At 37.9% G+C, this 26,074-nt stretch overlaps 1 protein-coding gene across 8 annotated transcripts in view; it reads right to left on the bottom strand.

Annotated features, from left to right (window-relative positions):
* LOC136833991 (transcriptional regulator ATRX-like) overlaps positions 1 to 26,074 on the bottom strand; it is a 402,256-nt gene that overhangs the window by 135,457 nt on the left and 240,725 nt on the right. For 5 of the 8 annotated variants that reach the window (XM_067096278.1, XM_067096286.1, XM_067096290.1 and 2 more), the window contains exons 21-27: positions 20,161 to 20,298; positions 19,846 to 20,021; positions 16,988 to 17,212; positions 13,360 to 13,531; positions 10,976 to 11,020; positions 10,340 to 10,517; positions 9,533 to 9,766 (exon numbers count right to left, since the gene is read on the bottom strand). In XM_067096278.1, coding sequence (XP_066952379.1) covers positions 9,533 to 9,766; positions 10,340 to 10,517; positions 10,976 to 11,020; positions 13,360 to 13,531; positions 16,988 to 17,212; positions 19,846 to 20,021; positions 20,161 to 20,298 — 1,168 coding nt within the window. The remainder of the gene's footprint in view (positions 1 to 9,532; positions 9,767 to 10,339; positions 10,518 to 10,975; positions 11,021 to 13,359; positions 13,532 to 16,987; positions 17,213 to 19,845; positions 20,022 to 20,160; positions 20,299 to 26,074) is intronic. The other 3 variants (XM_067096295.1, XM_067096307.1, XM_067096301.1) reach the window with 1 other exon arrangement.

Below are 26,074 nucleotides of genomic sequence, written 5' to 3'. Positions count from 1 at the left end.
TTATGTCTATTAAATGAAGGCACTTGTTAGAGGAGTGAGGACTCGAATGGACACTTGAGGTGCTGTAGAGAGGACAAAGCAAAGAGCCTGAAACTGGAAGACTTTCGCTGGCGCCAAGAGCCTGGGTGGTCAAAACCAAACCTAATAAAGCCAACATGTTTAAGTGTGGTAACACACAAGTCCTAGTCAACAGACTAGAATGTCAGCTACACTATCTTCAGAGAAAGTTTAGGCTAATAAAAGCGTGCTCAAGAGAGCAGCAGAAGGTGCTATCATGTGAAAGACCATCCCGATCTAAGTGTAACACCACTGCATGTGAACTGATCCTCCCAACACTCAAAAGTACAGTAAATGGTCTGTTGTATGCCACCAACAACCCAACAACCATTCAGTTTGATGACTGCATGCACATTGGAAGGAGAAGGTGGCATTAACTCAACCTTGCTTGCCTAGAAAGGTAAGGGAGAAGAGTCAATGCACACATGTGAAGTTCAAGGTAACTAATCCCTTCTACACTCATGGGAGTTAGTGAAATGTGATCCACATCATCTGCAGATTTTCTCCCCTCCCTTGCTTGTTTCTGATCTTGGCCAAAACCAAAAGTACTTCTCATCAAAGAAGGCAGACAAGATCCAGAAGTTCTGCTGCCTGAACAGAGTTCAGACTTTCAATCAACCACCTGTCAGCTGCTATAATCAGTTGCAAGAGTAAAAAAACAAGGAAGAAAGTGCACCATCCCTCTAAAGAGCAGTTGATGCACACAAAAGGTGGACAGATTAAAGGCAATCTCTCCCTTGAGGGAGAATGCTAGGATTGCAACTGGTTTGAGCGAGCAAGAAAGTGACGCTTGTTACCCCCTATGCTGGCCCCCTCCCTTTCGAAGCGTGGGGAATAAAATATAGTTTTGCTAAAACATACATGGTCCGGAGATCACACATGCACAGAGTGAACAGGTTGTACATTACCCTGCCCTTGGGAGGGCTACCCTGGAGTGCAACATGCAACGGTCAACAAACCCATTATGGGTAAAACAAGTGACATACAAAGATTATGTACCTCTGTTCACCTGCTGAGGAAGAACGAGCAAGACAAGTCTTCTTAAACTTCTAAGGTACAGCCTCTTTCTTCTTAATGCATGGGAGTAGTGAGTATGGGGATGAGGAGATGGACAAAGACTAGCTCAAAGATAACAATCATGAGGAAGGAGGTGAAGAGGAAAAATATTTTTCCTTTTTCCTGAAATGCCTCAATTGCCTTCTACACTGAAGAGCTGGTCTAGCATGGGAGACATCAAAACATCTGCTGGAAGGAAGCTATTGGAGGAGCTACTCAAACTGGAAGATCCCCTTCTGTACAATAAACAGAGAAGCTACAGAGGCTGCAAAAACCAAAATATCTTGAAGAAGAAATACACAATTTGAGGACTTTTCCACAGACTGAACCAGTAAAAGCTAACACATCAACAACAGTATCTGCTTTCGCAGTAGAACAAGGGCAATCTGTGAGACCGAAAAAACACTGGAAAGGCCTAAAGAAAATACAAACAAAGTCAAGGTAAACTAGAGGATGTGCACTTTGCGGAGGCAATCATATTGTAAATCCCATGTAACCAGAGGAGGGAAGATAGAACAACTCAGAACCCTGGGTTTGTGTTTCATATGCGCATCCAATAAACACTTCAGTTCCGACTGTGACAGGCAAGATTGTAACGACGGCTGCATTATTAGACATCATAGCGCTATGTGCAATCAAAACCAACCAAATATATCGAAGATAGGTGGGGTACTAGTTGGAAAACTCTCTTTGACAAATACTGGACAAGGAAATAAGATGACTAGGAAGTCAATCTTACCTACAGCCACAATAACCCTAAAGGGTAAAAGAGGTCGCATTGTGCGAAAGAGGGGGTTGTTGGATACCTATGCCAAGAGTTCATTTATAAAGAAATCTGCTCTTGAGGGACTCCACTATAAAAGCAGGGAAGTTGAAAAGATATCATTGAGAGGCTACTTATCTTCTACACCAGTTAAGGAATATGACATGGTGAACATCACTGTACCTCACCAGGGTAGATTAGTAAATATGGATTGTATAGTGGTAGACGAACTACCATAATATACAAAGAAATTCGATGTTAAGAAGAACTTAAGGTCATTTGTGTAGAACGAAAATCAGCTTGGCTAAAATTTTCATTTACTCACAGAGAAACAATCGCCTATAGAATTGTTAATAGGGGGTTGACAACGTGTACAAGTTAAATATATCTTAGTTTAACCAGACCACTGAGCTGATTAACAGCTCTCCTAGGGCTGGCCCGAAGGATTAGATTTATTTTTACGTGGCTAAGAACCAATTGGTTACCTAGCAACGGGACCTACAGCTTATTGTGGAATCCGAACCACATTATAGCGAGAAATGAATTTCTATCACCAGAAACAAGTTCCTCTTGTTCTTCACCGGCCGGTCGGAGATTCGAACTTGTGACCAAGAGAGTGGTAGCTGAGAACGGAACCCGCTCATCCAGCGAGGAACTAACACAACATTTTACATCCAGGGTTTAAGAAATTTGAAAATTTAGTATTGCTACCAACCATATTTGGTTACGTGGTAACCGGAACATATAGTTCTCCTCCCACCAGGAAGACTCATGTTTCCATAGTAAAACTGGCAGTGGAAACCAACAACATAATTATGCCTAAAGGGGCTACTCATTTAAAAGATCCAAGGGAAGGTTTAGAGCGTTTTGGTATTGACTGTAGTGAAATAACAGAAAAGGAGCAGAAAGTACTGGAGAACTTTGAGAGTACTGTAATTTATTCTGAAATTGACACAGTATGTAGTGGCACTTCCTTGGAAAGGCAATAAAAGGAGATTAACTTCCAACTTTGGGTTGGCTTTGAACAGATTAAAGCAAAAATGTGTCAAGTTTTGGAAGAACGCTCAGTATCTAGAATACTACCAGAAAATCCTGAAGGATCAGGAGGATAGGAGGTTCATAGAGAGTGTGGAATATTTTAAAACAGAGGAAGACTGTCATTTCTTGGCACATCATGGTGCTGAAAGGGACGGTGCAACAACCCCTATTAGGATAGTATTTGACTGTTCAGTCAGACGGGAAAAGTGGGTTAAGCTTGAATGATTGTTTGTCGACGGGACAACATATAACAGCTGACCTCTCAAAGTTCTACTGCAGCTTTAGGGCAAAGATATACCTACAGAATTTGTGGAAGCGACAACTGGATTGGGATGAACAACTCCCAGACCCATTACAGAAACAATGAGTTAAGTTATCCAAAAACTTTGAAAAATGTCTTGATATTTCCTTTCCAAGGAATACTAGCCTAGGAGAGGGAGACTCCTTACACATATTCTTGCTAGTAGCAAGAATGGCCAAATTTATTAAAGAACTCTTGAGAAGGATGAGTTTGCAGAACTGTTCATTTGGTTGGACAGTAAAGTCGCCCTCAGTTGGCTAGTATCGAAAAGTGTTCTCCCTGCTTTTGTGAAAAATAGAGTACAGGAAATAAACTCTTTAATTCCAGAGGCAGTTTTGTCCTATGTGCCTACAGAGGATAATCCCAGTGACTGGTTGACACGTGGGAAAAGAACAGAAGTGATCTTGGATGTTCTTTTTGGTGGGAGGGACCCCCTTAGTTAAAAAATTTCTCTTGGCCAATAGATAGGTCATGGGTTAGTGGATCACTTGTGCAGGATAGGGAAGAGAACATTTTGGTCAATACTGTAAGGGACAACCTGAATGGTAATACTCACTTGCTGAACTGGGGGAGATTCAGCAAGATTAAAAAGGTCTATAGGACTACAGCGTGGATCCTATGATTTTTGAATAATTGTAGTTCAACCAATATGAAGAGACATGGTGAACTGACCTTGGAAAAACTCCAAGAGGCAAAGAATAAGACTACTGCCCTCAAACAAAAGGAATTTTTCCAAGGGGAATACAAGAGTTTGATGAAGGGGGTAAGAAAACCAAAACCAGCTCTCGTACACCAGTTAAATCTTTACCTGGACAATGCGGTAATAAGGTGTAAGGGTAGACCAGAACACGCACAGTTACCCAAAGCTGCTAAGTTCCCTATACTATTGCCGAAGATTTGCTATGTTACTCGGGTAATTATTAAAGAACATCATGATGCTAATGCTCATATGGGCATCAATGCAATTGTGGCGAGTGTCATGCAGGAGTTCTGGATCCCACAGATAAGGCAAATAACTAAGAGTATATTCCACCATCGTGTTATTTGTAGGAGAATGCAAGGAAGGTCGTATAGGCCCACTATAGTTCCTCCATTACCTGAGTTCAGGGTGCAATGTAAGCAACCTTTTAATACCACAGGCGTGGACTACACCGGCACATTATGGGTTAAGGGAAAAGGACAGAGACCTGAGAAGGCTTATATCTTATCAACATGCCCAATAACCAGAGGCATACATGAGGAGCTAGTTGATAACCAGTCCTATGAGGAACAGTTTACATCTTATTAACATGCCCAATAACCAGAGGCATACATGAGGAGCTAGTTGATAACCAGACCTATTTGTAGCAGCATCAGAATACCTTAAGACCATGTCAGAGAATCCCAGGGTAAAGGAACATCTGTTGGATATAAAGTGTAACTGGAAGTTCATTCCAGCAAGAGCACATGGTTTGGTGCTATATGGGAAAGGCTGATAGGACTTCTTAACCCTTAAACGCCTACTGGACGTATCATACGTCGACTAAAATTGTCTGTTGGGTGCCAAGTGGACGTACTGTACGTCGACTACAAAAAATTTCAACCTTCGGTCAACTTTGACTCCTGAATTGGTCGAAAAACGCAATTGTAAGCTAAAACTCTTACATTCTAGTAATATTTGTACCTTCATTTTGCAACAAATTGGAAGTCTCTAGCACAATATTTCGATTTACGGTGAATTTTTGAAAAAACTTTTTTCTTACGCCACAAAATAACTCGGCCAAAAATTTCAGAAACTCTTTTCGTCATTTTGTCGTAATTTTTGCACTGTTTTATATTAGCCGTTACATAAAGTTTTATATATGAAAATGTGCGCAATTTCATGTACAATACAACAGAAAATAACTCATGGTTGTAGCTTTTATCAGTTTTGAAATATTTTCATATAAATCACGATAACTGCCAAAATTTCAACCTTCGGTCAACTTTGACTCGACTGAAATGGTTAAAAAACGCAATTGTAACCTAAAACTCTTACATTCTAGTAATATTCAATCATTTACCTTCATTTTGCAACCAATTGGAAGTCTCTAGCACAATATTTCGATTTATGGTGAATTTTTGAAAAAACTTTTTCCTTACGTCCGCGCCAGAAATTCGTCACGTTGTCGTAATGTTTGCACTGTTTTATATTAGTCGTTACATAAAGTTTTATATATGGAAATGTGCACAATTTCATGTAGAATACAACAGAAAATAACTCATGGTTGTAGCTTTTATCAGTTTTGAAATATTTTCATATAAATCACGATAACTGCCAAAATTTCAACCTTCGGTCCACTTTAACTCGACAAAATGGTAAAAAATGCAATTATAAGCTAAAACTCTTACATTCTAGTAATATTCAATCATGTACCTTTATTTTGCAACAAACTGGAAGTCTCTAGCACAATATTTCGATTTATGGTGAACAACAACAACTTTTTCCTTACGTCTGCACGCGGTAACTCAGCCGAACATCTCAGAAATTCTTTCGTCATGTTGTCGTAATGTTTGTATCGTTTTACATTAGTTGTTACATAAGCTTTTATATATGAAAATGTGCGCAATTTCATGTAGAATACAACAGAAGATAGCTCATGGTTGTAGCTTTTATCAGTTTTGAAATAATTTCACATAAATCACGATAACTGCCAAATTTCAACCTTCGGTCAACTTTAACTCGACCGAAATGGTAAAAAAACGCAATTGTAACCTAAAACTCTTACATTCTAGTAATATTCAATCGTTTACCTTCATTTTGCAATAAATTGGAAGTCTCTAGCACAATATTTCGATTTATGGTGAATTTTTGAAAAACATTTTCCTTACGCTCTGCGCTGTAACTCGGCCAACATCTCAGAAATTCTTTCGTCTCGTTGTCGAATATTTGCACCGTTTTATATTAGTCGTTACATAAAGTTTTATATATGAAAATGTGTGCAATTTCATGTACAATACAACAGAAAATAATTCATGGTTGTAGCTTTTATCAGTTTTGAAATATTTTCATATAAATCTAGATAAATAGAAAAAATTCGACTTTCGGTCAACTTTAACTCAACCGAAATGGTCGAAAAATGCAATTGTAAGCTAAAACACTTACAGTCTAGTAACATTCAATCAATTAGCTTCATTTTTCAACAAACAGGAAGTCTCTAGCACAATATTTCGATTTATGGTGAATTTTTGAAAAAAACATTTTTTTTTACGCCCGCGCGTTACGAATCCATGCATCATTTTGTGATAATATTTTCTCTGTGTTGCTTTGATCGTTTTACAATTTGTTATATACCAAAATCATCGCAATTTAGTGTACAATACAACTTAAAAATAATTAACTCATTAGCTTTAACCGTTGTGCTTACAGCGCGATTTGTATACAATTATGTTTTTTTTTTTTGCTGTCATATATTCCAATATTTATATATGATAATGATATTTTTTCATTTCTGATGGTTGCATACTAAACTTCAGGCAATGACAAAAAAAAAGGAGCCAAAATGAACTCTTAATCTTAAAAACTAAGCGTGCTGTGATTTTTTGAAAAAAACTTTTTTTCTGCTTCGGTGCTAACTCACCGAACGCAGCCGGCATACAGGAGATGTTTTTGTAAATAGAGGCTCGGCGTTTAAGGGTTAAGTCATGCCTAAAAAAGATGGTGGAGCTGGAAGGAATTATCAATGATAGACCATTAAGTTACATGCCCAGGGATTTGAATCAATTGGATATTTTAACCCCTAACCATTTTGACTGTTAGAAGAAAGCTTAAGTCCTTCCCAAGAGAAGTTGTAAATTAGGAAGAAATCTCTAGTGACCCTACCTATGGACAGAGACAGTTCACCGAGAAAAGATTCCTGTATATATCCAAGTTGTGCGATAACTTGTGGAAAAGATGGGAGAGGATGTATTTAACAACGTTAAGAGAGACCTGTCGCTTAGGAATGATGTATGGCTCTTGACCTAGGATAGGGGAAGTAGTCCTCATTCATGACGAGGGGCCATGGAGCAAGTGGAATTTGGGCAGAGTGATCGAGTTACATATTGGGCGAGACAAGGCCCCAAGAGTGGCTACTCTAAGAACGGCCCATAGCCAGCTCATGAGACCTGTAATTAAGTTATACCTCTTAGAATTGTGGCAGGGGATAAGGGAAACTAATCCTGCAACAGAAGACATTCAGTCAAGCACTCGCCTGAGCAGGACTGCTCAAATAGCTGCAAAAGCCAGAAAGGCATTGATAAGAACAGGACTAGCGTAAATAATGTAGGCATAAGTTTCTTTTATGGGGGAGTATGTCGAAACTTTGACAAGAGAGATCTTACTTTTCTGCAAGTTGTGGTTTAATCTTATGTATTCTTTCTAAATTTAAGTAAAGTGGAAATGTGTATTATATACAAGAAAGATGTTATGTTTTGTTGTGTTTATATTTAGATGTGAAAAGTATTGTGCTTTGTGGTTTTGTGTATTTAACTGTAAGTATACGAGTAACTGTTCACTTGTTAGTTGAACGTTTGGTGGTGGTCAAGGATAGCCATGAAGCCAGTCTCGTCACAGCCTTGGTGCAGTGTAGTTGTTTCTATCAGGGACTCAAGAAAAGGGAATGCAGTCATTTAGGGAGATTTCCTTCAGGAGATATACATACCTAAATGTAAGGAGAATTTCTTGAAGTGTGCTTTGGATGAGGGTTACGAACTGGAGATTGTACTCATGCCAATCTCATTCTAATTCAGGCTACAAATATTGAATGCACCACTTGAACTAACTGTAAGTTTATATCGTTTATGTCCTAGATTAATATATACAATGGAATGCAGTGTTTTAAATGCAATTTGGAATAGCCTATGAGTGAAGTAACCTAGGTGTCGTAGTATAAGACTTAGGCTATGATTAGGTTAGTATGTTTCAAACTGTTTAGGCCATACGATTACACCTATGACTTGAAATGCTCTACTTGTTCTGAGTGAGTCGGAATACTGACTTTGCCTTTTTATTCTCTGCCAAGCTGTCAAGAATTTCAGCCAAGGATGGACTAACCTGGAATTTTAAAGTAGATCAGATCTTGTACAGATACAGCTACATCTCAGCTTAACGGACCTCAACTTACCAGTCTTTTGTACTTATCACCTACATTATTATGATTATTTTTTGTTGTGCTGCTATTTGACATGTGATACATTTTTACTATATTCTCTCAAATTCACTGTTAAGTGTAAAGTGCATGTTACATTTAGGTTAGAACTATACGGAATTTCTCTTAGCTGTGTGATATCTAAGAAACATTCTAGTGCAGGTTATAAGAGAGTGTCTTTGTTACTTATCAGAAAGCCAGACCCCAAAAGTGTCTGTTGAGGTGCTAATGTATTCAGATGATGAAACTGCCGAGTGTCACATAATTCCTCATCCCCAGATCAGATGATATGAAAGGGTCTGTTACATTTTATGTTGGAAAGAAAAGAACTGGAGGGATACAGCAGTGTCAGAAGATGGCGAACACCTCCTGTCCTCCTCCTGTCAAGCTACCAAACCTCTTCCACTGAGGAGAGGACCAGTTGCACATACATCACCAGGGAAAGATCATATACGATCTCTATACCTACAAAATGTGCAATATTTGTGTCTACTGATAAGGGGGACATTAAATGGCCACATGGCCACTAAAGTCCTTCACACAAATGTTGGTCATGTTTCTTCTTCATAATGAAAGAAAAACAAGAGAAGTGAAAAAATACTATCTAGAAAATACAGTGCAAAAAACATCAAATGTAACTGCAAAGAAACAAAGGTGGCAAGCTACTCATCCAGCCCAACAAGAGCACACACAGAGTGTGGGGAAATGCATCCTCACTGTACAACAGCCAATGAAAAAGTGGCTATCCCTGGCAAGTGAGTTGGGGTATTCCCCACTTTACCCCTTAACAACCAATTGACTACCTTCTTATCAAGTTAAATGACTTTCCAAGCTCGTGCTGAAGGATACTCCTATTATCCAAGGTGATTATTTATATTACCAAAGGAGCAACTTCAGTTTCCCAACTCTCATATATATACAAAAGAAATAAATATGAGAGAGATAATTCATACTTAATGCATACAATACATTCACCTTTTATATTTAGTGTCAAAATTTTACTTGAGTTCTGGACTAAAATGTTTAATCTAGATTTAAAGGAACTAATCAGTCCTTTGCAGCTAAATTTCAATTAAAATGGTAACTATATAGTAAATGAAAGTAGCTAGGCTATAATTTACATATTACTCAAAATCTTATGACCAACATGCTGTATTATATTTAACTCACCTTTCATTTGTGTGACTGTTAAATGTTTTACACATGAACTTTCGGGTATCAGCATTGGTCGATCCATCCAGGCGAAGATAATCCCTGTCTTTCTTCCATTTTTTAAAAGGAATAGGCAAAGGCTCTTGACCCTCTTCCTCTTCTAATTCAGGGAGTTCCAGTTCTCCCTGATCAATCATTTGTAAGAAATCTTCAATCATATCTAATGCAAGCAAAGACTGACTGAAGACCAAACTGTGAAAAAAAAGTTCATAATAATTAATAATAACAAACTTCAATAATCCCTTATATTATGTACAATACAAAATGCTTCATGTTCAGATCCATATTTGGACAACAACTTTGACTGTACTATAAAAAGAAAGATTATTATTAACAACTCTCTTGGCAATTGACAAATCCGTCATTCTTACAATAAGGCCTGTGAATAACAAAGGAAGCTTATAAAATAGTCTCAATCATAAGCAGAACTAAAGCATACAAGTGCGTTACATCTAAAGCAAAACTTTGGAGTTGTTCTTTGCTGAAAGAATTGATGATAAATGTTAAATTACTTATTTCTCGAAATAAAAAGGCTGCTAAAAGTTCACGTTTCTCACCAATTTATTTACCTGAGTTTGAAGTCTTTCCAAATATGGAAATACAAATTAGTATAAACTACTATTAGAGCATGGAAAACTGACAAAAGTAGCACTAACATAATGGAAGAAAACAAAATTGAAATGGACAATAGCTGAACATAACAATCTTGGAACAGATATTGAAAAGTGCATCCATAACTGGACACTTTTACCAGTAGTTACTTACACTTTGTCACCGATAGAACAGCTCTCCCTCAGGATATCTAGTAACAAAATAAGCTTTCCACTATGTTCTATTCTATCTAGATAGTCATTCTCTTCAAAATTTTCTTCATTGTCAAGCAGCACCTTTTTCCACCAGTCAACTCTGACTTTTCCACTTGCTGTCAACCCTGGTAATGGCCCTGAAAAAGAAAACATCACCTAAACTATATTGCTTCTATCAACTGATCAATGCAAAATCCAAGTCCTTGAAAAGCTTCAGTCAAAAGCAGGTGCTCATTCATGGACTTAAATACAGACTTTGAAAAAGTTTTGGGAAGAAAATAATGCATGCTGTGAACAATCCATATTATGTTGTAAGTGTTTTCTGTCAACAGAAGTTACTTAAAGACATCAACTGCCAAAAACACGTGTAATATTTTTTCTTTTTCACGACCAAGAGATTTGTTTAATTAAATCCTGAAAAATACCTTTTTACTATATATATACTTTAAATTCAATCAATACTACCAGATACTTCAGGTTATGAATGCCTGGTCAAACAAAAAAAAAAAAACTAAAACAACTAAAAATCACAGAATGGACCAATGTCAGCGGTAGATGCTCATCAGAAATACAAAACAAACTTAAAAAAACATACCATCAGGTGTTTTCTTGCTTTTCATTTTAGTTCCATCTGCCCGTTCTGTAAGTGTTAATAGAAATTAAAAAAAAATTCAAGATTGACTTAAAGAAGCCATCAAAGGAAGTTTTACAGTATCTGACAATTGCAAATGTTAAGCTAACTGATGGGAAATTCAGTTGTACTTTTTCAAAGAAACTTGTGACTCCAAAATTTTATGCCACCCACTAAGAGTCAGTTCTCTTTCTGAGTGACTAAGCCATCCAATGAATAATTCAGTCATCCTGTTTCACAAAAACTTGAGGCTACAAAATAGAAGCTGCCCCATCAAAGAAATTCAGCCATCTTTCATAACCAGTGACTACTAAATTTCAAATGCAACCTGAGAAAGCCAGTCATCCTCTTTAGAAATTGGTGATTACAAAATTGAAGCCACCCAACAAGAAAGTCAGTCCATCCTCTTGCAGAGGAACTTGTGACTATACAATTAAAGCCACCCACTGATACAGTCAGTCATCCCCTTTCAGAGAAACTGGGGACTGCAAAAGTTTAAGCCACACACTTACATCAATCGTTCTCTTCCAGAGTAAAAGGGCATTGCAAAATTTAAGCTGCCCACTTACATCAGTTGTCCTCTTTCACAGGAGCTTGTAAAACATAAGCCACCCACTAAAAAAGTCAGTGGTTCTCATTCTGAGGAACTGGTCATTGCAAAAGTGAAGTCACCCACTAAGAGTCGATGACTGACGGCTGCATCAGTACTGAAAGTTTATGGGTTTTTTTGTCATTATTCCTTCAAATGTATAGTAATAAAAACTGTACTTCCATAGTATTCATGTCATTTCAAGCATAATGGTATAAACAACAAATTAGTTAAAATATGTGCTATATGTAGAATGTGAGTATATGTATATGTATATGTATATGTACACAATTCAGTGTCCTCGATCCAAATCTTGCATAAGTTCAGGACAAAATGTAGAGTAGGCTGGGGCAGAGAAAATTTAACACCACTTACAGGACTGAGGTGGAAATGCAGCAAACAGTATTTTGGTTTTGAAGGGCTGTGGCATAATATCTGGAGCTGAATTTTATAGATGAGTGGTATTTTACAGCAGCAGTGGCTCCTCAGCCTCATCACTTACTTTGGCAATCAATCTGCTTTCCTCTGAGCTTACTGCCTAGACATGAAGCAGTCACAACTATCAAAAGCTTTATCAAAATCATAATAATGTTGATTTTACTACCTAATTCTTGTACAGAGAGAGAGAGAGAGAGAGAGAGAGAGAGAGAGAGAGAGAGAGAAAACAATACTGTAAACAAACCACTATAAGAATCACATTTTTGCTGGATTCACAGTCACACATTGTCCTTGACTACCATAATGACAGCATTATGAAACCAGTTTCCCCTTGAAAAATCAGTGCAAAGCTAGAATTCCATTAGCACCTAAGGTTTTATTTTATTTGCTATTTAGAGTGTTGGATCAAAGTCACAGAAATTAGGTTAAACATTTACAAACTGCCATTAAGTTTCTATACACAAAGAATGTTAAATGACCAAAACTGCTGCATCTAATTAGAAAATCACATTATCTAGATCCCAATACGGATTAAACCAAATTTTCAAGATTCTTCCTTATGTGATTGGAGCCACCTACATTCTTTCAAACAAAAGTTTTGTGGAAGCTATTAAAATAATTTAAAACCACTGATATTTTACCAAATATAAATCTGCACTCAAATTCATTAACGTTTTTGTTACCAAATGAACATACAGTAATTTCATATTTTATTTACTTTTAGCTGGCACAGGATGACTAAGTGTGTGGAGGAGGGAAACATCTGTTTTAGCATCTGGATACCTTACAAGATTGTAAATTTAATATTAATAATAATTATGGAAATGAAGAACAAAAGATTCAATGTAAAAACTTTGATTTTGGTCCAATCCAACGGCCATACTAAATTGTACGTCATAAACCAAACAATTTACAAAGTGAAGATGGCAATCAAATGTAAAAATAATTACTGTAGCAATAATCATCTTGGGACAGAATGATGACCCTTTTTATATAATGAATGCTAATATAGTTTGCAGAGAAGAGTTTAACATGATAAAATGGAAGGAAAAGTTTTATACATAGAATAACCTCTAAATAAGTAAAAATGATTAACAGTAAGAGAAAAAAGATATGTCTAACAATTTGGATTTTACTTTTTATCTACTGTCATATATCTGTATAAAAAACAGCACCATAAATCAATGGATACCTAACACTTTTGAAAAAAAAAAAAATGTAAAACAAACCTAAAATAAAACTGCTGATTAACATGTTAGTACAAAAGCCAAAGGGCTTGTGGCATCAACATACTACTTACATATCAAAACAATTCTCTTACCTGGTTCACCTGCCTCCTCTTTATTTACTTCATCTTCAATATCATCATCATCATTGCCTCTATTATTTTTCTTTTTTTGTCCTTTTCTTTTAGTTTTCTCATCATCTGATGATTCATCACTTGTTGAATCATCACAAATGAAATCATCCATATCATCCTCCTCATCTTGAAGCTGAAAAGAGGAAGAGTTCTCAACAAAACCACAAACTTTCCAACCTATGCTACTGAAGCTAGGCAATGGCAACATCAATAAACACATACAGTTACAGCAGTTAAACTGTGTTCAAGACAACCTTCAATATGAATTTAATTTCAAGCTTTTTAAAATAAATCTTACTGCCGATTTCAACTTGGTTAATGAAGGCACTCCATTAAAATTTTGTAAATTGGGTGTCAAATGCTATGTATTGGATCTCATAAGTTTTTCAAATGACCAGCACAAGCTATTTTAACCATTTTTAGTACACCTAGATTTATCTTGTCTGGTGTTCTACAAGGCAGTCTTTTGGGGCCTTTGCTTTTAATTCTCTCCATGCAAAGTGATTGCTGGTAATAAAAATACAGTATGAAGATGAAACAACTCTTTTGTGTAGTTACAGTGGGTCCCCACTAGATCGCAGATCAGCAATCGAGCCTGCAGTTAATCGCAGGTTTTTCTGTGGAACTTATCTCCAAATATTTAGTGGAAAATTAACTAATTTGCAATTTTTTTGTAGAGCAATATTCATTAATTACTGTATTTTCATTTCATTTTCATGGCTAAATATATTTTTTGATAAAAATTTTTTTTTACTAAATTTCAAATAATATTCATATACACAGAGCAAAATATTAATAAAATGACAAATTTTTAATTAATTTGTATTTTTCCTAACACACAAACCTGAAGTCATTACACATGGACAACTTTTGGTGAAGCTGGAAAGTCCAGCCGTTAAACTTTTTGCAAGGTGGTTATGGTAACAATTACCTCAGGTAGGGTTGGAGTACTGCCTACCCAACTAGTATGCATTTAATCTCATCAGTTTACCTTTTAGCCCAAATAAAAGAATGAGGGATGGTATGAGGTGGGCCTTTTATGTAAAGACCTCAGGTTTGTATGTTAGGAAAAATACATATTAATTAAAAATTGTCACTCGTTCCTACATGAATACAAACCCTGTCTTTACATATGGAAACTTACTACTGGAAGGAGGATTCCAAGTAATTCCCTGAACTGACTGGTAGTTTGGCTCACCTGGTATTCTCTTTCTGGCAATGAAAGAGGAATGCAATGATATCATACCTCTGATCTATTGAACATGTGTGATGTTCAACTGCCAGACTTCTAGGCACTTTCAATAAAAGGAATGTATGAAAACCCTTGATTCGGAAGGTATGGACGAACCCACAATGTTGAAGACTATGTAGATAAAAACAACCAACTGGCTTGCCTACACTCAGTCCTTCTCTCTCCTTCCCAGAGAGAAGGTAGGAAATGCATCTATTATCCCAAAGAAAACTGGATTACAGACAGGAAACTCGGTCATGCAGATCACCTGCATGCACGCCAGTCCAGCTCATGATGGCTTGTTCATTCCTCCTCTGTCCACTGGAAGAGGACAGAAAATATGAAGGTAGGAAGCCAGTCCCGCCCACACCTTCTCCCAGTAGCTGCACACCTTAGGCGAGATGCAACCTGTCCTTAAGAGCTGGGTAAACTAGATGACTTATTGAGCATCCACCAAGGATCCAAGGAAAAGGAGCCCAAGGACCCAAGGGCAATAACCCTAGGTAAAAGGATAAGAATGTGAACTGCACAAGTACATTCCACCCAAGATCGACGGGTTCTTCCTGAATGCCATAGATTGATGGATGACTGTGGCCCCTAGAGATGATGCTGCAATGTACTAATGACCACCAGGAAATTGCAGGGTACATTCAGAAGGTCATTCCCCTAGGCAGAGAAATGATCCCTTTGCCTATGGTCAACACTCCATGGTAAGAGGATATGAATGTGAATTTCACAAATACATTCAATCCTTGTACAGGCAGTCCCTGGTTATCAGCAATCCGGTTTTATGGCGCTTGTCTAGTGACGACGATAACAGAACCCCCCGCCAATAACTGGGGACTGTCTGCACTCAAACTGCATGTCCTTTCTGAATGTGACAGACATATGGATGACTTTGCCTTCTAGAGAACCTACCTGAAATGTACTGATGTCCAGTAGCGAGACCGCTACATAGAGAGTAGCCATGGCCACGCAAGAAGAAGAAGAAGAAGAAGAAGAAGAAGGAGGAGGAGGAGGAGGAGGAGGAGGAGGAGGAGGAGGAGGAGGAGGAGGAGGAGGAGGAGGAGGAGGAGGAGGAGGAGGAGGAGGAGGAGGAGGAGGAGGAGGAGGAGGAGGAGGAGGAGGAGGAGGAGGAGGAGGAGGAGGAGGAGGAGGAGGAGGAGGAGGAGGAGGAGGAGGAGGAGGAGGAGGAGGAGGAGGAGGAGGAGGAGGAGGAGGAGGAGGAGGAGGAGGAGGAGGAGGAGGAGGAGGAGGAGGAGGAGGAGGAGGAGGAGGAGGAGGAGGAGGAGGAGGAGGAGGAGGAGGAGGAGGAGGAGGAGGAGGAGGAGGAGGAGGAGGAGGAGGAGGAGGAGGAGGAGGAGGAGGAGGAGGAGGAGGAGGAGGAGGAGGAGGAATAATCTTCTCTGAGGCAAAGCCTTCTTAGATAAATCAAGCTTTTGCATCTCTAATGCAAATGCACGCATATAAACACAAATGTAACACAGAATCACACACACACACACACACACACACAAAAAAAAAGCCAAGGCATAGATAGGGCAGCGCACGTCTTACGAGGAAGACAGTTAAAGAGATGACAGGTACGTCACGTTGCACAAAAGGGGGAAGAGAGGTCAGACTCCGCCTACTCTCCCCCCACTGGCTATCACCCTGCTGCCAACAAGCCTTGTTCTATTTTTAACCAGATCGAGGTAGCCCTTAAGAGATTTTCCCCTACGTAAAGACCTGTGGATTTGTACCGTATATGAACAAATTACAATTACAGCTCACCTAATATCTTACAAGATAAGAACTAAAACCAGAAACAATCCAAAAGTACATTTACAAGAAAATATATTCAAATTGTATATATACAAGATGTACTGGGATGGGGAGATATAGTACCTTTTAACGAGTTATACATGTTCTTTCTAATATTGTTTTGTACTTTATTTTGAAAAATTACAATTTCAGCTTGCATAATTTCAAAAAGATAACTAAAACCAACAATAATCACCGAGTATATTTATGGACAAATATATGTAAGATGTACTGGGATGGGGCGATACCTTCCCCCATGAAATCTAATATGAGACTATTATCCCTCATATCACTGAGCTGAAGTGAGTTTTGTCATGAGTTGCCATAATGTCATTTATGGCCCATTCATGTGATTTAAGTGCTTTCCTGCAAAATTTGTTCAAATATCATGGTACAAAATAAGGATTATTATATGATATGCACCAGAAGTTTTCATATCCAATTATTGGATATCATAAGATACCTACTGTCCCTGAGGGGGTTAACAAAAATATAAAATAAAGACCAGAAAATGACAATAAAAAAAGAATTTTTGTAAATAATGTAACAACTTACCAAAGCTCTTCTCACTGCCAACTCTAGAACTTTGGGATGGGTCCAGACTCTTGATAAAGCGCCATAGTCCACAAATAATCCAGATCCCTGACGTTTAGGACCACCCTGAGCTAAGTTCTCCAAGTAGTACCTGTACAGCTTAACTTGTATCTCAGATAATTGTATTGATATGACATATTCAAATTTGGGAGGTAGGAATGGCTTCAATACTGTGTAGTCGAATCGCTGAAAAAAAAGTTTACATGAAAATGTATGAAAAACATTATATACTGTATTTTATCGACATCATCCTTTAAAAAATTTCTAGCTTGTAAATTCCATTCTTAAACCTTGCCATTCATGGATGATATGGTCAGAGATCAATATAAATTTTCATGTATTTTTCATAACTAACCAACTGTGGTCTGTATCCAAAGTGGCCAAAATAATGAGACTCCAGCGGGCGCTAGAGAAGTTTCCCCTTATGTTAAGATCAAAGGTTTGTTCTGTGTATGAACAACTATTTTTCTATGCCCTTCATAAAAAATTATGATTATTAACATCCATAGCAATACTGCTCACTGATACTAAGCTTAAGATATTTTGAGCACCAGTATAGTGGCTGAGATCTGACTTTAATGGACCTCAACTTATCTGATTTTATTAATTACTGAATGCATCTGAGTTGGTGAAACTGAAAATAAAATTTTGTACTTAACAAAACAATCTGGTAAAAGTAATTTCCTTTCTAAACTTGAGAGCGCAACTGAGGTGGTCATTCAGTGTCTTTTGTCTACCTCAAAGGACTTACGCTGTGTCAACACAATCTTTTATATTTTGCCTTTTGCAGGTACATCATGTGTGGTTATTCTTTGTGTGTATTAAAAGTTCTAACTACAGTGTACAATAGAGTTACATAATGTAAAGTACCTGCTGTATATTTAGACTTGAAAGTGAGCGTCGATCTTTGCTTATCTGGCAATCACACACTCAAAACTCTGAGATGTTTGGCCAAATGAAATTTAATTTCATGGATATACTGTATTTCAAAATGGGCAATCTCCCTATTGTAAACCACTCTTAATAACACATGTAAAAAAGTTACATGAACTTTTATTCAAATGATTAGTACATTCTTCTTTGTTTCACTGTAGGACATGTGCTATGAATTTTAAGATCTGTGGTTAAAAGAAGTGTACCACATTTGATGTCTTAAAATATTCTCTGGCATATTAAATCCACCCTATTTCAGTAGGGCATAAACATGCACTAAAGTTTTGATGTACTTCAGTCTTAACATTTGTTTAGTGGCCTTCAGTTACTTGGGTATGACATGGCAAGACTTGTCAAGCAAGCTGCCAAAATGTGTCAGCACTTGTTGTTCACGTTACTGTTTTGCAAGAAACAGTACGTGGTTAACTATAAAAGCCGTAAGTTTTGCAATTCTGGTTAACTATAAAACAATTCGCCTATCTAATCATATGTATGACAATCCATGATTCATATAACAGTCAAGTTTCTCTGCAGCCTCAATGTTATGTTGTACCAATTATTTCCTTTCAGTTACAGGTATGTCACTTTGTAGTTTCCAGCTGGTTATTGATAGAAGTGTGCCGAGGAACATCTAGGGATGATAATGGATGAGCTGGTACTTGTTTACAATAAATTCCTTTTACAGAACTGGTAACAATTATAATAACAATAACTATAATAATAATTGTATGTAAAGAATATTATGGAATTGGGCTAGGTAGTACTGACCACTGAGTAATGTTAGCCTAAATAAGTGAGCGTCAAGGATAACGTTAGCCTACGGGAGGCCTCACTCTTGCATACAAGACCCTGGGAGATTTTCTTAGCTTTTCTTTTTAAGCATCTCATACGATGTCACATCCGGTAATTGCCTTGTGTGTATTCTTTAGGATAGTAAGTAACTGTTAATCAAATGTATAAAAAAGTTGTGATTCTGATTCAGACTAAAATGTCCAGTCCCGACACCCACATTGGGGCCTCATTATGCTTCACACTGTCATCTAAAAGTTAAGGTAACACAAAATTAATTGTTCATTGTCTCATGTAGTTTAGTATTTTCATTGCCATGTACCGTATATAATGCACTGCTATTTTTATTTTCTCATCTTCCACATATATATCACAAAACATTACAATACATCATTTAATACAGTTTGGGATTTTTACTGACAAAGCACAGTTGTGCCATATGCAATTAATATTTAGTTTGTGTAAGAGTGCACATCTATATATGAATGGGCATCATTTTACAAAACAGTAACTACCCACTTACTGTGGTCCCCAAACCTCTCTCTCAAAGGTATTTCTTAATGACATTCATTTAACGCAATAGTGTTTTTAAGACAGTACAGTAATGTAGTATTACATACATATATTTCTGTCTGAATTTATGCATGTGTATACATACATGGATGCATTGTGGTAACAAATTATACACTTATTATGTGTTTGCTCACCTCTCTCTCTCTTAGAGAGAAAAGCCGGCATAGTAAGCACATAGTGTTCTGTAACTTACATTAAAAAGAATCACAGTGATGTGTACGGTCGTCCTTTATATTTCAATACTAGCTTTGTGTATCTTATTTATCTTGTAAGTGTAAGTAGGTGGAACTTCTCCAATCAATTATGTTTTGTCAGACTACACTGTACAGTCCAGTCTTTTATGTATTTTTAAAGGCAATTCAATTTGCAGCTACATCTCAGAATAAAATTATAAGTAAATATTTTGAATTGAATGATACAAAAAAACTTAACAGACTTGTTAAACTGCGATAGCACTGTAACAAGTTCTTAGAAAATAATCATTCAACAGCACCATTTTATCACATTTTTCCAAATATTCTCACCTGAACACACCCTTCCAAAAGATTGTGAAGAATGTGAGCTCTTCTTTTCATTCGACGAACATCCCTCTGGTCAGCTTCAGCGCACTGGCCTTGCTCTATGGGATTGACGAATCTATTCATAAATTCTTTCTTAGTTCCAAGGAGATTTGGTTTGACAAACTGGATCATGCAATGATCTGAAAATAAAAAATTTTTTACAGTATAAAATACTAAAAATTGTTTCCTTTTTACATAAATACAAAAATAAAAATACCTTTTCATGATCTACATGAGCAAAAAAAAAAATTAAATAAATAAAAACAGGCAGTAACTTACACTCTTTAAGATTGTTTTGAAGTGGTGTTCCAGTCAAAATAATACGTCTCATGGTTTTTATTTTATTGATAGCTTTTGATAATGCAGTTTTTTCATTCTTCAGCAAGTGCCCTTCATCGCACACCATCACATCTGGACCTAAAATATGAATAGGAATAAGAATATAAAATTTAGGCCAAACACCAAGCACTGGGGCCTATGAGATCATTCAGCACTGAAAGGGAAATTGAGCACAACATGATTTCCAAGGTGTAACAGGAGAGAAACCTCGCTTTAATAAATCAAAACCATAAAATAATCATTCAATTTTCAGTCCATTACACTTATACAGAATCAGAAAACAATCAGACTATCTTAAGGGAATGGCAATGTCATATGGCCCTTTTTAACACAAAATGACATTTTCATAATAAAGTAAGTTTCATATATACTTACCTAGTAATTACATGGCAAACGTTTCTAACTCGCGCGGCAACTTTTTTTTTTTTTTTTTTATTCATGGTAGTGCATCTTGTTTTTGTGCAGGTGACAGGCCCCGCCCACTATCAGGGAACACGGGAAACAACCTGGCCGGTAAGCTCACTTTGTTTGTGCCCCTATGCCCATAAGAGGGGAGGAGGGTGGGCTATGATTCTGTAGTTACTTGGTAAGTATATAAGAAACTTTATTTTATTATGAAAATGTCATTTTCATATCAGTAACTTACCAAGTAATTACATAGCTGAATCCCACATTGAAAGGGGGTGGGATACATGGATATATTCTACTCCAAAACATTAAAGCATGGTAATCACTTTGAAATAGAAAAATTTGCCAGCACTGACTGCAATGCTTGTTGTTTCCTTATCTGGTAAGAGAGCTACTGCAGGTGAATACTGCCTCTGGTCGGTGCTCATCTTAACACATAGTGGCATGGCTCTTGAACTGTGGGTCGCCTCTACGTAAGTGGGGGCTTTGCAGCGGAGGATATGCCTGATGGCTAACAAAGCATACAAATGATGCCCTTGCCCTGGGCACAGTGCCAAAATTAAAACAACCAGACAACACTGTCACCTACTCTGAAAACACTGTAAAAAATACTACAACCTATCCAATAAGACTGGTGGATACTCCAGGTACATTGTACTCCCAGGATCCCCAAAACCAAAAACCCTACTCCAAAGTGACAGGACAGTAGGAGAAAAATAGTGCTGCCTGTAATTCCTCACCTAATACCATGCCTGCCATTGATAACAGCCCCAAGGTACTGCAATCATTGAACACTGTTTCCACTTCCTTCAAATAGAGAGGCGAAAATAGACCTGCACTTCCAGTAGGTCAACTGAATAATGGAAGCCAGGGACATATTGTCTGAAAGCCAAAGAGGTCGACATCGCTCTGATATCATGGGCTCTCACTTTAAAATTTGGTAAAATTTCTTCCTGGATCTGGGAATGTGCCTCAAATCTCTCTGGAAGAACGACAGGGTGTTCTTTGGCAGAGGATGAGAAGGGTTCTTAACCGAACACCAAAGGTTACTCGATGAACCCCTGATCTTTTCTGTCTTATTCAGATAGTATCTAAGAGCTCTGACCGATATTCTCTGGTTGAGAATATCAGTGAAGTTTTTAATGGTAAATGAACAAGGCTTGGGCTTGGACGGGTCCTTGTTCTTGGCCAAAAAGCCTAGGGTGAAGGAGCAAACCATCTCCTAAGGAAAACCTACCCTTTTATCAATGGCCTGAATGTCACTGACGAGTTTAGCTGTAGCTAAAGCAAAGAGGAAGAGAGTCTTGTGTCAGGTTCCTAGGGAAAGCAGAACAAAGAGGTTCAAAGACTGGGCCCATCAGCCATTTCAAGACCACATCCAAATTCCAGGAGACCAAATTATCCTTCCTCTGTTTCGTTGCATCAAAGGGCTTGAATAGGTAGTTAATATCAGGGTTTGACGAGAGATCCAGGCCTCTATGCTTAAATACTGAGCTAAGCATAGCCCAATACCCTTTAATGGTGGAGGAAGACAAATTCCTAGTGTTCCTCAAGTAAAGAAGGAAATTTTCAATCTGTCATATAGGTCTCAGAAGAAAAGGCATTTTGGTTGTGGCACCACCAACAGAAGACTGACCACTTGGCCTAGCAGACGAGGCTAGAAGATTTTCGCCTGCACTGTGCAACAGCCTCTGCAGCTCCCCTTGAAAAACCTTTCACTCTGACAAGCTTGCAGACAGTCTGAAGCCTGTCAGGGCAAGAGTGGACAACCCTTGGTGGTGTCTTCTGAAGTGGGGTTGTCTGAGTAAAGATGGTTTTTGGGGGGAGGAGTCTTGGATAGTTTACTAATGGCTGAAGGAGGTCTGGGAACCGCTCCCTCAATGGCCAAAACAGGGATATGTTGGTTGCAGTTATGTTGTGGTGCATCCGAAATTTGTTTAACACCTCCCTGATCATGCTGAAGGGTGGGAAGGCATATAGGTCTAGGTTCGACCAATCTTGTAGCATGGTGTCTGTTGCCCATGCAAGAGGACCTGGGGCTGGAGAGCAAAATAGAGGAAGGCAATGGTTCTTGGAGGTGGCAAACAGGTTTTCCATTGGCCTGCCCCACAGCTTCCATAGATCTAGACAAACCAGGGGATCCAAGGTCCGCTTGGTGGGACCTGCTTTCGATGGCCAGCTCGTCTGCCATCACATTCAACTTTCCCTGGATAAATCAGGTGACCAGTCTGTCGAAACTTCAACAAGAGATTATACTTTTCCGCAAGTTGGGGTACAGTTTCACGTATTCTTTCTAAATTTACGTAAAATGGAAATGCGTATTATGTAGAAAAAAGATGTTTTGTTGTGTTCGTATTTCGTAATGAACAGCGCTGTTTAGGCTGTTTTGTGTATTTAATTCCAAGTACAGTAAACCCCCTATATTCGCAGTCTCATATTCCCGGACTCAACTGTTCGCGGATTTCTCTGTGGAATATATGTAAACATTATTATATATACACATTATTCACTGAAAATTTGCCCATTCGTGGTATTTTTCACTGAGAAATATTCACCAACTACTGTATTTTCATATTTTCATGACTAAATGCACTTTTGGTGGTAAAACTATCAAAATACTCAGGTATAAGCATTTTTAGTTTTTTTTTTTGTGTTTAAACTATCAAAATAGGCAGTTCTAAGTATTTTTAGAGGGGGTTTTAAGTGTTCGTGGGTTTTAGCTATTCGTGGGGTTTGCGGTACACATCCCCCGCAAATACGGGGGGTTTACTGTATACATGTAATAGTGCTTAACTACCTGGGGTTTGTCCGGTTGTTAGTCGAACATTTGGCATTGGTCTGCGACAGTCGTGAGAGCAGTCCCATCACAGCCTTGGTGCAGTGTAGTTCTATGCAACAAGGACTCAAGAAAAGGGAATGCGGCCATAGTTGTCAGTGCCTCCAAGTCCCCTCAAGTATTCCCTTTCATCCTAAAGTTCATTAAGGGAGATTTCCTTTAGGAGATATACATATCTAATTTTAAGGAGAACTTCTTGAGGTGTGTGATTTGGATGAAGGTTACAAAGCAGAGATTGTGCTCATGCCAATCTCATTCTAATTCAAGCTGGGAATATTGAATGCACCATTTGAACTAACAGTAAATTTATATCATTTATGTCTTAGATTGATATATACAACACAATGCAGTGTTTTAAGTGCAATTTGGAATAGCACATGAGTGAAGTAACCTGGGTGTCATAGTATAAGACTTAGGCTACGATTAGGTTAGTACATTTCAAACCGTTTAGGCTATACGATTATGCTTACGATTTGAAATGCTCTACTTGTTCTGAATGAGTCAGAATAGTCACTCAATTTCATTCTATTCACAAGAGTAGCTCTCTTGTTGCCTGGCAGAGAGAAAAGGAATGGGTGCCGCCTTGTTTTCTAATATACTGTATGCTAAGGGCGTGGTATTGTCGGCATGCACCATCGCTGTTTTGTTGCGGACTATGGTTGAAAAACTCTGAAGGCCTAGCTGAACTGCTTTCAGCTCTCTTACATTGATACATCAGAATACAAGGCTAGGTCGGGGCTCAGAGGTTGAAGGGACTTCCCTTCTGATAGTCGTTCTCTTGACATCACAAATACAGGTCCGATTTGATCTCCAGAGTGACTGGGAACACACAAGGGTCTGGCTGTGTTTTCCTGTCCCAGTTGGCCTTCAGATAAAAGTGAAAAACATCTCTATGGATACCAGAGTCCCCAGTAGGCTCATCCACTGTTGAGCAGTGCAAGACGAAAGGGCTGGAAAACTTTGGACCGTTTGAAGGCAGCTGGAAATTCTCTAGGGAGACGGAAAAGCCTGAAAAACCCGAGAGTTCAGAGTCGTCCCCAAATAGAGGATTTCTTGTTACAGGGTCAACTGGGACTTTGAAGATTGATAAGAAGACCCAGCTCCTGAGTAAAAAGAAGAATCAAACAAAAACTTCTTTCAGTTTTCTTCTGAAGATGGAAAGAGAAACCGACAAGATTCTTGTGTATAACTTGTTTACTGGTAAATATTTACATATTACTTTGATCTCGAGCACTTTCAGGTCCTAACTGTGACCCTATTTCAAGAGATGAGGTAGTCAGGCTGGTTCAAGGCCCAGCAATCTTCTGAAACTTCTTCTCCCTGTGCTGTCATTTATATGATGACTGTCCTGGTTTCCATTCTCTTGAGAGTTGTTAATCTCCTCCTGTTGGTTGGATATCCTGATCTGATGGTCAGTGGTATTAATCCTTGTGGTATGTGAGTAGTCACCATCGGTCTGTTGGGCAGGAGACCTAACCTCCAGGTCAGAAGGGTCGATCTTAGCTTCTTTTAATATTAAAGATTAGCTTATGGGATCTTCTGAGGTAAATCCTTTGTTTCCTTTTATCACTTTAATCTGTCTGATGAGTGCCCCTTCCACTACCCTCCTATGACTGATGTTATTGCTTTTGTATATAAGCCTACTGTTTTTAAAATCCATCCTATGGTCCTTTTCCCAACAATGCCTAGCTATAGCACTCCCCTGTGAGTTGAGTTGTACTGCCCTCCTGTGTTCTTGGATTCTAGTCTTTATTCCCCTACCTGTTTCACCCACATATTTGTCTCCACAATTGTTGCAATTAATTATGTATACTCCCCCTACATCATCTGCATTACTATCTTCTCCTTCCAATTTATTTTTACATACTTTGTTTTTTACGGTGTTGTCAAAGGTATACACAAATTTATATTTAATTTCTTTCATTTTTTATGTAATTTGTTTCATTTTAGGCATATAAGGGAGGGAAACTATTTTCTTGTTTTCTGTATTCCATGTACTCTCTGTATTTTCCCTGTAAAAAATCCTCCTAGCTTTGTTGAGTACCCTTTTTCTGAACCATTCCGGGTATGCTAATGTATCAAAGCTTTTATCAATGTAATTTATTTCTTTATCTACCTTACAAGGGTCACACGTTCTCATTGCCCTGAGAAATAAACCTGTTAGAACACCCATTTTTATATCATGACTGAAAACAGAAGAAATGAATATATGAGTTTGTGTGTGTGGGCTTTCTATATGTGCTGAATTCATATCCTATTTCTTTCCTTTCTATCAAGACGTCTAAAAAGGAAAGTTTATTATCGTTACTTTTTTCTAGAGTGAATTGGATATTGTTATCAAAACTATTGAGTTCATCTTGAAAAGTTTCTATTTCACTTTCATCACCCTGCAGAATGGCAAAAATATCATCCACATATCTCCACCAACCTTTCAATTTCAAGTTAGGGACATTAATAATAGGAACTAGATTAGTCTCAAAATATTCCATATATATATTAACAAGTATTGGTGATAATGAGGACCCCATAGCTACTCCATATTTCTGTTTGTATACTTGTCCCTCAAACGTAAAATAAGTATCACTAACACATAATTTGATCAACTCCAGG

This window comes from Macrobrachium rosenbergii, chromosome 4, assembly GCF_040412425.1.
Source record: "Macrobrachium rosenbergii isolate ZJJX-2024 chromosome 4, ASM4041242v1, whole genome shotgun sequence".
Lineage (NCBI taxonomy): Eukaryota > Metazoa > Arthropoda > Malacostraca > Decapoda > Palaemonidae > Macrobrachium > Macrobrachium rosenbergii.
The sequence above is the reverse complement of the archived record's forward strand: the minus strand, read 5'-3'. Positions and strand labels throughout refer to the sequence as shown.